Source organism: Liolophura sinensis, chromosome 1 (genome assembly GCF_032854445.1).
Source record: "Liolophura sinensis isolate JHLJ2023 chromosome 1, CUHK_Ljap_v2, whole genome shotgun sequence".
NCBI classification, from domain to species: domain Eukaryota; kingdom Metazoa; phylum Mollusca; class Polyplacophora; order Chitonida; family Chitonidae; genus Liolophura; species Liolophura sinensis.
The window spans coordinates 5,293,097-5,308,734 of NC_088295.1; the positions used below are offsets into that span (position 1 = coordinate 5,293,097).

General features: G+C 41.6%; 1 protein-coding gene across 1 annotated transcript; it reads right to left on the minus strand.

Annotated features, from left to right (window-relative positions):
* Positions 1-1,325: 1,325 nt before the first annotated feature.
* Positions 1,326-14,946, minus strand: LOC135461754 (alpha-L-fucosidase-like). Its single transcript, XM_064738977.1, has 8 exons — positions 14,549-14,946; positions 12,992-13,098; positions 10,877-11,007; positions 10,106-10,239; positions 7,381-7,478; positions 6,554-6,686; positions 5,154-5,324; positions 1,326-2,607 (listed from the first exon to the last, which is right to left on the minus strand). The coding sequence occupies exons 1-8, from the start codon at positions 14,917-14,919 to the stop codon at positions 2,322-2,324; spliced, it is 1,431 nt and encodes a 476-aa protein (XP_064595047.1). The 5' UTR covers positions 14,920-14,946; the 3' UTR covers positions 1,326-2,321.
* Positions 14,947-15,638: the final 692 nt, after the last annotated feature.

Below are 15,638 nucleotides of genomic sequence, written 5' to 3' on the forward strand. Positions count from 1 at the left end.
CAGAGTGAACGAACAAGATTTGTATTCACGTGATGTTATCGAAATGGCCACGAAGTTTGGCGGTACTACTTTTTTACGAGTATCATATGGCATTTTTAGCTAAAGTTGCCTCGCTGCTAGGTTGTTGTAATATTAAGGTTGAATGGTCAGCTAGAGACAACAAGTTGTTCACAACATTATTTGATGGTTTGAAAGTAAATGCATGCGATATGTGTAAACAGATGTCCAACGCAACCCATTTTTATCGGCGATAAGCACCACAGGGAAGAATATGGTTCCAGGCGGTAAAAATTTGCAATGATTTAAACGAAAGGGGTTGCACTAGGCCAGGCTGTGAGTTAGCCCATGTTAGGTAAAGTGTCCTACAATGAAGCACAATGCAACAGGCAAAACTACAGAGAACTTTAAGTCAAACTCAAGAAGAAGGTGATAATGAGTTTCCATGATAGCTACAACACCAACAAACGTAGCGCGTTTAGAGGGAGATCTTACTGACTATCCCGATCGAGAATTAGTAAAGTATCTCATAACCCAAATAAGATGTGGCTTTGACACTGGCGTCAATAACACATGCACCCACGAAGTCTTCTGAGCGTAAGAACTTGCAATCTACCAGGCAAGATCAAGAGTCAGCCTCACAGTTAATGAAAGAAGTAAAGAAAGGTTATTTAATGGGACCGTACTTAATATACAGCACTACTTTCTACATATACGCTTATTCTTTATACCTTATATTGATACCTTATAAGTAAGTATCCAAATTCTCTTTATTTAATTATTCCAATTGTGAAAATAATGCTTCCATTCTATCACTTCAAATCAAAGCATATATATTTAGACCACTTGTTTGTCAGTTAGCCTGCACCACCGTGAACTTGTCTTTGTCGCGATCTGAGAGCCCCCTTTACATCTGCTTTACATCTGCTTTATCAGCGCTCCGTCTTCTTCGGAAAACTGTCAGCTCAGCAGAGCCCCGTCCTCCACCAGAACACTTGTCTGTCCCGATATAGTCTGTACAACGATATAGCACCCTGTTGTATTTGCTGTACATTAAATGTGCTGTATATACACTCCAGCTATAACCATCAGCTGGATGACGCGTGTTTGTGGAACAACCCTTTATGCCAAATAAATCATTAAAAATTTATTCCTACAGTTTGTTGTCTTTGGAATGGATAAAAGTTATCCATAGTCAGTCAGTCAGCCAGCCATATGCAAGTGTGGTGAATATAACCAATGTCTATGGTAGCAGCTAGCAATACACAACTCGAATACGATATGTAAACAACACATTAATAAATAACAATACATTAACATTTTTGAGGAGTAATCAATTTATTCAACCAAAAATTAACAAATTCATACAGAGTATTTATAGTTTTATCCCCTTAAACCAGTTGTGAGACAACGAGTACATCTGACAGCCTTGTCACAGAACAATATCTGCGGTTGAGTTTTGTGACACTGTCACAAGAGTCCACCATGTCACGTTATACCAGAGATAAAACAGTACGGCTATCTGACCTTTGATTATGCAGGACAGTCTTGATACAAAGTGTACATTGTTGCCTTGTATCTTATCACAAAACCAGATCACCCAAACTGGCCAAAAGGCACAATTAAAATTCAGGTATTATTTCATTACTATATTTCAAAATACATGTAAATAGATGTAAATATTCTTTGTGTGACAAACAATCATGTTTACAAAAATAAAAAATTGTCACTGATCAGCATGGCCATACTGCGCATTACACAGAATTGTGGTAAAAATTTACATGTAGGAAATTACACCGTAGCCAGTCAATACACGATTTATGATATAAAATCATTTATTATACTCATCAGTTCCGTAAATAATACATCTCCATAAATCTATCTACAGTAACATGGTGTGATTGTACACGGAGAGATGATTCATGATGACTGAATTCAGAACAATACCCTGCAAACATCATAACACTACCTACACATGTAGTACAGAATTTGAGCACAGAACTTCATTTTAAGCTTTTCATTGCTTTCTTTTTTCACTGGAACATGGCTATAAAAAGTTTGTACACCTTTGTTAATTTCACTATCTAAGTTACCAAATAGTTGTAAGTTGTAAGAGTACATATAAGTATCTTTCAGTCCAGACCAGTTTTAGTACATGCAGATAAAAAGTTCTTCCATTGCATTTTCATCTTCAGCCCATACCGTCAGCCAGCCAGTTATCCACCTGAACTAGGGGACAGGTGAAATGGAAATTTACTACTTGAACTACTTCTCTTTTCAACACTTTTAACATATCCTGGATATGCTGCTCAAACAAAAAGACCTCAAAAAATTCCATTTTCACATTTACGGCCCTCATCCTGCTTCAGTCCCTCAAGTTTGAAGACCCATGCCCACTGACATGGCATCTGGTCTATGGAAATTGCTGGTATAGTGATGTGAATACCACGGGGGTTTGCTGCGGTCCAGGAGAATGTACCAGTGTAGCCCAGCAGGGAGACGGTGGTAGAGGAGGTGCTGTTTGGGGCATCCAGGTAGAGACTACCTCCCTTAGGCCAGGAGAGGACAGTGGCATACACAGCTGTGTTGTCACCTTTACCTGACGTGTACCTGTTGCGAACACAAATGGGGACTGTCAACTACACACATTCTGGGCTACTGTGAAGTACACTCATGGGGGCTGTGAACTGATGAGCTACACATATGGGAACTGTGAACTGTTGACCTACATATATGGGAACTGTGAACTGTTGAACTACACGAGGACTGTAAACTGGTGATCTGAACTAGTGACCTACACACATGGGGACTGTGAACTAATGACCTACACATGTGGGGACTGTGAGCCGGTGAAGTTCACACGTGGAGACTGTAAACTAGTGACCTACACTAGTGGGGACTGTGAACTGTTGACCTACACACATGGGGACTGTGAACTAGTGACCTACACACATGGGGACCGTGACTGTTGAACTACACAAATGGAACTGTGAACTGTTAAACTACAAGAGGACTATGAACTGGTGAACTACACACATGGGATCTGAACTAGTGACCTACATACATGGGGACTCTGAACTAGTGACCTACATGCATGGGGATCGTGAACTGGTGACCTACACACATGGGGACTGTGAACTACGCACACTGGGACTGTGAACTGTTGACCTACACACATGGGGACTGTGAACTGTTGACCTACACACATGGGGACTGTGAACTAGTGACCTACACACCTGGGGAATGTGAACTAGTGACCAACACACATGGGAACTGTGAAATGTTGACCTACACACATTCGGACTGTAAACTAGTGAACTATACATATGAGGACTTTGAATTAATGACCTATACACATGGGGAATTTGAACCAGTGACCTACACAAATGGGGACTGAACTAGTGACCTAGACACATGGGAACTGTGAACTACACACATGGGGACTGTGAACTGACAACCTACATACACGGGCACTATGAAATGGTGACTTACACACATGGGGCTATGAACTGGTGACTTACACACATGGGGATTGTGAACTGGTAAACTACACACTTGGGGACTGTGAACTGGCCAACTACACACATGGGGACTGAACTGGCAACCTACACACACGGGGACCATGAACTGGTGACTTACACACATGGGGACTATGAACTGGTGTACCACACATATAGCTACCATGAACCAGTTAAGGTGCGTGTGAATGATCATTTGCCTCTTCTACGATTATAAGTACCACAGACTTTTTATAAAACATTTTTGTTCATGAATATTTGCTACATGTAGTTCAATTGTGGGATAGAACTAACAACAAGACAAAATCCTGGACAGCACAACAGGTCTCGACATAAGAGGCGATCGAACCCACCAATCGCCTGTCGATCTTCAACACGTAAATTCAGGGGAACGAATTTTTCAATCAACATGTAAACTCCAGGGGAATAATAATTTCACATGTTGGCAAGTACAATGTGCTTTCTGTAGGTCGCAAACAGCTAAATTTATTTTATTTACAGGAAAATCCAAACAAACTTCTTGCTGGTTTAAATAGAAAAAGAACTGATCAACGATGTCAGTAAAATGAGTGAGTGAGTGAGTGCTTGGGGTTTAACGTCGTACTCAACAATTTTTCAGTCATATGACGACGAAGGAATCATTAGGGTGCATGTACGTGTAATGTGCCTCCTTGTTGCAGGACGGATTTCCACCGCTCTTTTATTTAGTGCTGCTTCACTGAGACGACTTACCGAAGGCAAGTAAGCTGCCCCGCCCGAGCCATTATACTGATACGGGTCAACCAGTCGTTGCACTATCCCCTTCATGCTGAACGCCAAGCGAGGAAGTTACAACTTCCTCTTTTAAAGTCTTAGGTGTGACTTGATCTAGGATTGATCCTGGATCTACCGATCCCGAAGCGAACGCTCTACCAACTGTGCTATCCGGGCCGGTCCAGTAAAATGAAAATGGCTGCTTGCATTGGTCAGCGTAGGCTACTTATATTTACCGTGACCTGTGATTGGATCAGCCAAAATTGCATGACCGATGAAATTTCGGCTGTTTCGGCTCATAATCCCAAATAATTGTTCACACGTCTGAGGAGTTCATGGAGCCAGAATATCGACTTTAATTTAATGATTAATATTTTAACTGACACTATTACCACAATAAAATCAATCAAACAATTATATTATTAAAATCAATACATATATATTACAATTCTCTGCATGATTTTTTTTCAAACACGATCAAACCTGATTCTTAAAATAAAGAAAACATACACCTTGTACCTTAGGGTCCATTATCTTTACCCGGCAGCGTGGATATATGTACCATGAAATACAACCACCGTTACAAGACAATTTCTACAATCAGAATGTAAAGCTAATCCGTGGATTTGAGGTTCCCACACACCTTTCTAGAGGGTGATGTCCCCTCGGAACAGAGAAGAGTTGTCAACAAGAGCACACAATGCAGTATTGGGTGAACTATGTAAGCTACCAGGTGAGCAATTGAGGGGAATGTTCAATGCCCGTGACCTCTCTAGGGGTGATCAGAATTTTGATCTCCTGGATTTTGGGTCAGGAGAGCGATTTTCCAAACCGCTCATTCATCCTGATGTCGAGGCCTGTACAACAAGAGGATTTAGAACTTACCAGACCCCAGGTGTGACTGTGTCATTCTGGAATGCCCAGGGTTTTGTCTTGTATATGGCCTCCCCGTTCACCCCTAGCCACTGGCCAGTCTGGCGAAGTCTCTCTTCAAAGATAGGGTTAATTCTCCCCGCAGCTGTGGGTCCCACGTTCATCAACATATTTCCCCCAGTGCTGTCAACATGAGCATCTACATGTAGCTTTCAATTCATTTATTTATTTGATTGGTGTTTTACGCCGTACTCAAGAATATTTCACTCATACGACGGCGGCCAGCATTATGGTGGGTGGAAACCCACCGGGGGAAACCCACGACCATCCGCAATTTGCTGACAGACTTTCCCATGTACGGCCGGAGAGGAAGCCAGCATGAGCTGGACTTGAACTCACAGCGACCGCATTTGGTGAGAGACTCCAGGATCATTGTACTGCGCTAGTGCGCTAACAGACTGAGCCACGGAGGCCCCTGTAGCTTTCAAAGCCTTCAGAATGTCTACATACATGTACCTCCACTACACTTTTGTAAGAACATTTGTGATAACTGAGAAAGCATTTTAGTTGATTAAAAATTCAGTAATTTTACCTGTGGCTACAAATTAATTAATGGGTTCGTGTGTTAATGATGTGAATTTACAAGTGTACGTGGTATATACACTCTAGGCTAAGCCTACCTGATTGCAATGAGCAGGGTAATGGCAACTGTACCTACCTAATTCAGTAATCAACTGTATGATGAGTGTACATTCACTCCTACAATTATTCACTTCCTTGTAAAGCATTTCAATTTCTGCTGAAAATTCTCATCCGTGTACACCTTTTCTGTAATGTTAATCCCATCATAGGCCCACTGGAAATCAGTTGAAAAGCTCACTCTGGTAAATGGAAAGGATTTTGACCAAGATACTACAGTACGTGTACCTGCATGATTGTAATGATTGTAATAACAAGGGATGCTTACCTGACTGTGATAACTGGGATGCTTACCTGACTGTGATAACTGGGATGCCTACCTAACTGTGACAACAAGGGGTGTTTACCTGACTGTGTTAATTGGGATTCCTACCTGACGGTGACAACAGGGGGTGCTTACCTGACTGTGATAATTGGGATTCCTACCTGACTGTGACAACAAGGGCTGCTTACCTGACTGTGATAACTGGGATGCCTACCTGACTGTGACAACAAGGGGTGCTTACCTGACTGTGATAATTGGGATTCCTACCTGACGGTGACAACAGAGGGTGCTTACCTGACTGTGATAATTGGGATTCCTACCTGACTGTGACAACAAGGGGTGCTTACCTGACTGTGATAACTGGGAGGCCTACCTGACAATGAGTGAGTGAGTGAGTGATTGGGGCTTAACGTCGTGCTCAATGACTGTGATAACAAGGGCTGCTTACCTGACTGTGATAACAAGAGTACTAATCACTTCTTCCATGGTCAGGTATTCACTGAGATCAGCATTACGCCGATATCCCCATGAGTCTTTGTCAATAGTCATGGCATTCTCCCACTTCCTCTTCTGCAGAGTTCCTGGCAGGAAAAATAAAAACTCAAGAACTTCAGGAGCACTACAAATTACTACACAAGAAGTTAGGTGCATGTATGTGCTTTGGGTTTTATGTCGTACTTAGATATAATAATTTTCCAGTCATATGACGAGGAGGAGTCATATGATGTGTGTACATATATTGTGTCCTCTTGTGGCAGGTCCATGCTGACAAAATGCTGCCACCACTGAAGCATGATGTGGAAGACACCAGACATGACACCTCACCCATTCACATTACACTGACATCAGGCCAACCAGTCCTCTTTCCTTGCTCTAACATCTCAGTGCTGAACACAAAGTGAGGCTAATTTACCTGTAAATAATCCAGTAACATGAATATGTATTCATGACATACCTATATGATTGTTTTTATAGCTATACTCAAGAATATTTCACTTACACATGTATATGTATATGAGAGCAGTCACTATTATCTGTTCAGGAAATCAGGGTGCCCAGTTAAATCACCAACCTGAGGCAAGCCGACATGTACATTCCCAGGTGTACTGCAATGTATAGACTTAGACGCTTTGTGGGTGGAATATAAGTGGTCTTCAATGAGGGTGAGACTGTGTATACAACCCCCAAAATGAACGCAGTTTCCAATAGCTGTAAAAAAATTCATCAAAATGACTTTCTCTGAATTTTCATTGATATGAATATAGACGTGCTTACCTGGATTATAACGATCTGCACAGGTGAGGTAGCCTCCATGATGACACGTCGCATCACTACCCCACCTGTCATTGGTCACAACGACATCCTTCACAGGACTGTAAACACAAAGCACCAATTAAAAGCTCTACCAAACACACTGAAAATCTAAAACTGAGCAACTTATTAAAGGTTTGTCATATCATCAGTTAATATACAAAAAGTTCCAAGTGGGCAGTACTTGTGGGTATTACTTCTTTTCTTCCCTAAACTCTTGATAATGGATAGTACTCATTCCTATATTCTATGCCCAAGAATATTCCAGCAAAGTGCAGTATCCCAGCTGTCATTGTAGGGGCGTTCTTTAACCTACGTAGTTCCAAGAAGTCTGGTACAAGCCTCATGCCGTAAACTGTGGAGTTCCAGTAAATGTGATATACCTGCCACTGTACAGCTATGCTATAAACTCTGTACAGTTTCAGTAAGCGTGGTATACCTGCCATTGTAGAGTCATACTATAAACTGTGTGGAGTTCCAGTAAGTGTGGTATACCTGCCATTGTAGAGTCATACTATAAACTGTGTGGAGTTCCAGTAAGTGTGGTATACCTGCCATTGTAGAGTCATGCTATACACTTGGTGGAGTTCCTGTAAGTCTGGTATACCTGCCATTGTAGAGTCATGCTATACACTGGGTGGAGTTCCAGTAAGTGTGGTATACCTGCCATTGTACAGTCATGCTATAAACTGTGTGGAGTTCCAGTAAGTGTGGTATACCTGACATTGTAGAGCCATGCAACTATGTGGAGTTCCAGTGAGTGTGGTACACCTGCCATTGTACAGTCATGCTATAAACTGTGTGGAGTTCCAGTAAGTGTGGTATACCTGCCATTGTAGAGTCATACTATAAACTGTGTGGAGTTCCAGTAAGTATGGTATACCTGCCATTGTAGAGTCATGCTATACACTGGGTGGAGTTCCAGTAAGTGTGGTATACCTGTCATTGTACAGTCATGCTATAAACTGTGTGGAGTTCCAGTAAGTGTGGTATACCTGACATTGTACAGCCATGCAACTATGTGGAGTGCCAGTGAGTGTGGTACACCTGCCATTGTACAGTCATGCTATAAACTGTGTGGAGTTCCAGTGAGTGTGGTATACCTGTCATTGTACAGCCATGCTATAAACTGTGTGGAGTTCCAGTAAGAATGGTATACCTGTCATGGTAGAGCCATGCTATAAACTGTGTGGAGTTCCAGTAAGTGTGGTATACCTGTCATTGTAGAGCCATGCTATAAACTGTGTGGAGTTCCTGTAAGTGTGGTACACCTGCCATTGTACGGCCATGCTATAAACTGTGTCCAGTTTCAATAAGTGTTGTATACCTGTCACTGCATGGCCATGCTATAAACTACGTGGACTTCTAGTAGATGAGGTATACCTGCCATTGTAGTCATGCTATAAACTGTGTGGAGTTCCAGTAAGTGTGGTATACCTGCCATTGTACAGCCATACTATAAACTGTGTGGAGTTCCAGTAAGTGTGGTAAACCTGTCATTGTACAGCCATGCTATAAACTGTGTGGAGTTCCAGTGAGTGTGGTATACCTGTCACTGTAGAGTCATGCTATAATCTGTGTGGAGTTCCAGTAAGTGTGGTATACGTGACATTGTAGAGCCATGCTATAAACTGTGTGGAGTTCCAGTGAGTGTGGTACATCTGCCATTGTAGAGTCATGCTATAAACTGTGTGGAGTTCCAGTAAGTGTGGTATACCTGCCATTGTACAGTCATGCTATAAACTGTGTGGAGTTCCAGTGAGTGTGGTACACCTGCCATTGTAGAGTCATGGTATAATCTGTGTGGAGTTCCAGTAAGTGTGGTATACCTGTCATTGTACAGCTATGCTATAAACTGTGTGGAGTTCCAGTGAGTGTGGTATACCTGACATTGTAGAGCCATGCTATAATCTGTGTGGAGTTCCAGTAAGTGTGGTATACCTGACATTGTAGAGCCATGCTATAATCTGTGTGGAGTTCCAGTAAGTGTGGTATACCTGACATTGTAGAGCCATGCTATAAACTGTGTGGAGTTCCAGTAAGTGTGGTATACCTGACATTGTACAGCCATGCTATAAACTGTTTGGAGTTCGAGTGAGTGTGGTACACCTGCCATTGTAGAGTCATGCTATAATCTGTGTGGAGTTCCAGTAAGTGTGGTATACCTGCCATTGTAGAGTCATGCTATAAACTGTGTGGAGTTCCTGTAATAAATAAGTTGCTTCAATAAGTGTCGTATACCTGTCACTGTATGGCCATGCTATAAACTACGTGGACTTCCAGTAGATAAGGTATACCTGCCACTGTACAGCCATGCTATAAACTGTGTGGGGTTCCAGTAAGTGTGGTATACCTGTCATTGTACAGCCATACTATAAACTGTGTGGTGTTCCAGTAGGTGCTTGTATACCTGTCATTGTACAGCCATACTATAAACTGTATGGAGTTCCAGAAAGTTTGGTACACTTGCCACTGTAGAGCCATGCTATAAACTCTGTAGAGTTCCAGTAAGATAGTATATCTGTAATTATAGACCAATGTTATAAACTGTGTTGAGATTCAATAAGTGTGATATACCTGTCACTGTAGAGCCATGTTAAGAATTCTGTGAAGTTCCAGTAAGTGTGATATACCTGTCACTGAACAGCCATGCTAAGAATTCTGTGGAATTCCAGTAAGGGAGATATACCTGTCATTGTAGAGCCATGCTAAGAATTCTGTGGAGTTCCAGTATGATGAATTTGCTTCCCAATCGCCATCAGACCAAATAACTTCTGGCTTGTAAGCATTGATTATCTCGTATAACTCTGGCATCGTTTTCCTCTGTTAAAAACACATGAAAACTTCATTACATACAATGTACATACATGCCACTAAGAATAACCGCTACTTGATAGAGCATCAAATGCATTTAGCCATCTGAACGGTCCTAAATACCAACAGGACAAGGTCAGGCCACCAGTACAAAGTAGGTCAAGACAAGGTCAGGCTGCCAGTACAAAATAGGTCAGGACAAGGTCAGGCCACCAGTACAAAATAGGTCAGAACTAGGTGAGACCACCAATACAAAATAGGTCAGGACAAGGTCAGGCCGCCAGTACAAGGTCAGGCCACCAGTACAAAATAGAACTAGGTCAGGCCACCAGTAAAAAAAGGTCAGGACAAGGTCAGGTCACCAGTACAAAATAGGTCTTGACAAGGTCATGCCACAATTACAAAATAGGTCAGGACAACGTCAGGCCACCAGTACAAAATAGGTCTGGACAACGTCAGGCCACCAGTACAAAGTAGGTCTGGACAAGGTCAGGCCACCAGTACAAAATAGGTCAAGACATGCAGTTTTAACATGGACATTGCAGATTTACATGTGTAAGTGTCGGTTTTGACTAAAACAGGAATTCATGTTCGTTTGTGTGTTTGGCAAGAGAAGGCAAATATAAGACACAATCACACTACTCACAGCTACAAATTCCTGGGTAGAAAACTTATTCGCCTTATCCTGCAGGTAGAGAGGGTGAAACCACTCAAAGAGGGAATGATAGAGACCAAAGTGGATATCTGTCTTGTTACGAATGGCAGCTGCAAGCTCACCTGTCAAACATAGAACGCAAAAGTGCAAGATGTCATACAGATAAAATAACCCTGTGTCACATGTTACACCTGACACCAAATGTCAAAAAGAGAACATAACCAGACACCAGATGTCAAAGAGAAAACCTAGCCTAACACCAGATGTTAAAGACAAAACCTAGCTTGACACCAGATGTTAAAGAGAAAACCTAGCCCAATACCAGGCATAACACAGAAAACCTAGCCTGATACCAGATATAAAAAGGAAAACCTACCCTGATACCAGGTATAACATAGAAAACCTAGCCTGATACCAGGTGTAACAGAGAAAACCTAGCATGATACCAGATGTAAAAGAGGAAAACCTAGCCTGATACCATGTGTAACAGAGAAAAGCTAGCCTGACACCAGATGTCAAACAAAAAACCTAGCATGATACCATGCGTAACAGAGAAAACCTAGCCTGATACCAGGTGTTAAAGAAAAAAACCTAGCATAATACCATACCAGATGTTACAGAGACCATATTTTGAACAGAGAAGCCAGAGGTTGATGGTTTTTCATCCAGACATCCACATGACAACATACAAGTAATTCTGCCTATATAACTCTTTACAGGATCACCCCTGGGAAACAGTTGGGAATGTCTGACTCACCTTACCAATGTATGATATGTAACACACATGCACGCAGGCAATCCTTCCGACAAAAATGATAGGATGTATAAACGTGCCCAGCATACAGTGTACCTACACATGGCAAATATTAGGCTCATATTTATGAAATCTGCCACACACTCAAAACAATGCAACACTTCATATTCACAACATTTTGCATTAACGTGCCCTGTTTAGCATTTTTCATACTCTACATGGGGGAGAGGCATTTCCACACATTTACACAAGCATATAGTTATAACCATCCCACATATACAAAACAAACTACATGAACATTCACTTATTCTGATGCACAAGCTTTGTATATTTACATTTTATAACATATGAAAGTGAGAATATTGGCAGATAGCAGTTGTAAATGTAATCATAAATGCACACCGCATGTTGCACTGAGAAAACAACCAGATGTCTGATGGTAATCAAACGATACACACAGACACACATGTACTATTTTGAACTCAAACTACAAACGTTACAAGGAGAAATGTTACTATGTCAGCTGTAAAAACAAATACAACCAGATGTCAGACAGGAAATACAACCAGATATCAGACAGGAAATACAACCAGATATCAGACAGGAAATACAACCAGGTGTCAGACAGGAAATACAACCAGATATCAGACAGGAAATACAACCAGATGTCAGACAGGAAATACAACCAGATATCAGACAGGAAATACAACCAGATGTCAGACAGGAAATACAACCAGGTGTCAGACAGGAAATACAACCAGATATCAGACAGGAAATACAACCAGATATCAGACAGGAAATACAACCAGATATCAGACAGGAAATACAACCAGATATCAGACAGGAAATACAACCAGGTGTCAGACAGGAAATACAACCAGATATCAGACAGGAAATACAACCAGATATCAGACAGGAAATACAACCAGATATTAGACAGGGAATACAACCAGATATCAGACAGGAAACACAACCAGATGTCTGACAGGATATACAACCAGGTGTCAGACAGGAAACAGAACCAGATATCAGACAGGAAATACAACCAGATGTAAGACAGGAAATACAACCAGATATTAGACGAAATACAACCAGATATTAGACAGGGAATACAACCAGATGTCAGATATCAGGCTGTCTTCAAGTGATGGCATTAGTTCGAGTTTTCAGTTGATTATTTACCATGTTTACAAGCTGACATTCTTATCAAAGATGAAAGTACTGAACAACAAAAACAAAAGAACAGGGTTTACACTAATTTGATGTACATGTATGAACATGTAATTAAATCTACAGGAAATCTGGCGATAAAGGAAGGTAGATGAGTTTGTGTTTAGTATGCACTTCCTCACCCACAAGGTCCCGCCGAGGTCCCACATCCATGGAGTTCCAGTTCCAAGAAACGGGGGAAGGCCAGTTGGTGAATCCTTCATGGTGCTTGGAGGTCAGCACAACATATCTGAGAATGTACAAAAACACATACAACTACAAATACAGTCAAGCTGAAGATACCTTTGTCCCCTCCTGAAGTGCCAATGAGTGCCAATTTTGATGGCTGTTGGCTTGATCGGGCTAGAGACCAAGTCAAAGTCTCCTGCTAAAAGTGGATATGTAGCGAACAGCCTTAATGAGTTTCTCTTTGTATCTTGCAAATCTTACTGAAATTTTTTGCTTATTAATTTTTTTTAAATTTTTATCTCTTTACTACATGAATTTAAATGCCAGATCTCACATGTCTGTGACAGATGTCCTACTTTATCTGGACTCCCATCGTAACAGTCTGCATCTAAACTAGTCTTCTATATGAATACTGCATTTACCCGTCACATGGTACACCTATAATTAAAGAATAACCCAGACCTTATAGTCCAGCATGTCTATTCCATACCACAGCTCTGTAAACTTGTTTACAAATTCCAGCATGTCTATTCCATATGACAGCTCTGTAAACTTGTCTACACAGTCTAGCATGTCTATTCCATACCACAGCTCTGTAAACTTGTCTACACAGTCTAGCATGTCTATTCCATACCACAGCTCTGTAAACTTGTCTACACAGTCTAGCATGTCTATTCCATACCACAGCTCTGTAAACTTGTCTACACAGTCTAGCATGTCTATTCTATACCACAGCTCTGTAAACTTGTCTACACAGTCTAGCATGTCTATTCCATACCACAGCTCTGTAAACTTGTCTACACAGTCTAGCATGTCTATTCCATACGACAGCTCTGTAAACTTTTCTACAAATTCCAGCATGTCTATTCCATACCACAGCTCTGTAAACTTGTCTACACAGTCTAGCATGTCTATTCCATACCACAGCTCTGTAAACTTGTCTACACAGTCTAGCATGTCTATTCTATACCACAGGTCTGTAAACTTGTCTACATAGTCCAGCATGTCTATTCCATACCGCAGCTCTGAAAAGTTGTCTACATAGTCCAGCACGTCTATTCCATTCCATACCACACGAAACTTGTCTATATAGTACTACATGATTACTACGTACACAACAGCTTTGTAAACTAGAGTACATATATATATATATATATATATATATATAATATATATATATATATATATATATATATAGCAGCCTACTGCAAGTCTATTCCTTACTAAAACAATTACTATGCATGTAGTACTGCATGTCACTGTTCCATACCACTGTTCCGTAAACTTCTCTATATGTCTACTGACAAAGGTGATAGAGACAGCCTATTGTTGCTGCAGTGTATAAGATACTATTAAACAAACTGCTATAGAAAGCTCAGTGGAACAGTCGACATATACATGTAACAAATGTCACCCGCATATTTTAAGGTATAGGCTTCGGTGACATGACAATATGTCGATCTACACTTCCGGGAGCCTATAGGTACGGTACGGTAGGGTAGTATAATTACTTGGCTCCTGATGCTTGGAATATTTCTGCCCATCTGTCGGGTTCAAAGAACTCCGCTCTGAACTGGGGAGCGAAATCGGCGTAGGAGAATCCTGGTCGATAGTTCTCCTCCATGAAGTCGATGTACTGCTTCACTTTGTTCCCCTTCCACATCCACCAGAACCATTCTCCCGACGCCTGTCCCGCGCCCTTGTAACCGAAGCTAGGCACGGAGAACACGCCCCAGTGAATGAAGATTCCAAACTTCACGTCATCGTACCAGTCCGGCAAAGGCCTTTGGTCCAAAGAATTCCAGTTTGGTTCATAGCTTTCCACCGAAAACACCAAACAGCCCGCCACAAGCCAAACGAGACACCTTGTCAGGTTGATCATTTCGCTCAGACTGAGCCAGACCACATGACCGGTCACGTTTTGACAGCTTCCGAATTTATATAACGCTGAACATTTGTTATCTCCCCTTATACAGTAGCTTGTATCATAAACAAACTACGTACATTATAAACATAGCCCCTACTGACGGCTTATGTCATTGGTGTATTATGCTAACTGATGTCGTAAATTCCGTTCCAATGTCCATTCATTCTTCCAGCTACATGTATTCCCAGGTGGCAACTCCTCGATCTCCTTATATTGGGCTGGCGGAGTATCGTAGCACCATTGGGAACCAATGATAAACCATCCACCGGTTCACGTCATCTGAGATAAGTCCTTCTTAGTCAATGGCTGCAGTCCAAAAGTGGCGTCAACTTTGGCTCTTACCTCTCAGCTCGTCCACACATGCAACATCTCACATATATTCCACTTGGTAAGGGCACACGAGACCCACATTCACCTCACAGTCATCGCTAAGGCAGCAGTCATTTTGCCTTGCCCACAGTTATGGGTTTTGAAAAAGTTATCGTTCCTAGATGGCTCATGCGCGTCAAACCTGAAAAGACGAGCCTAATTTCCGCCTTGTGTAGAAATGGTCTGCCTATAGTCGTGAATACGGGGCTGGTGTGCCCTACCGAATGGTATATATCTCGGTTCTTGCGTGTGCGGGCGATCTGAGGGGTAATTAGAGCCAAAGTTGACACCACATTTGGACTGCA

Bases quoted from the DNA above. Each gene is read 5' to 3' on its own strand.
- LOC135461754 (XM_064738977.1), bottom strand. From the start codon at position 14,919: ATGATCAACCTGACAAGGTGTCTCGTTTGGCTTGTGGCGGGCTGTTTG. The intron at 7,479-10,105 runs GTATATCTCCCT...TTGTGTTTACAG, and splicing joins GCATGGCTCTACAATGACAG to TCCTGTGAAGGATGTCGTTG. The intron at 6,687-7,380 runs GTAAGCACGTCT...TTTTCCTGCCAG, and splicing joins TGCAGATCGTTATAATCCAG to GAACTCTGCAGAAGAGGAAG.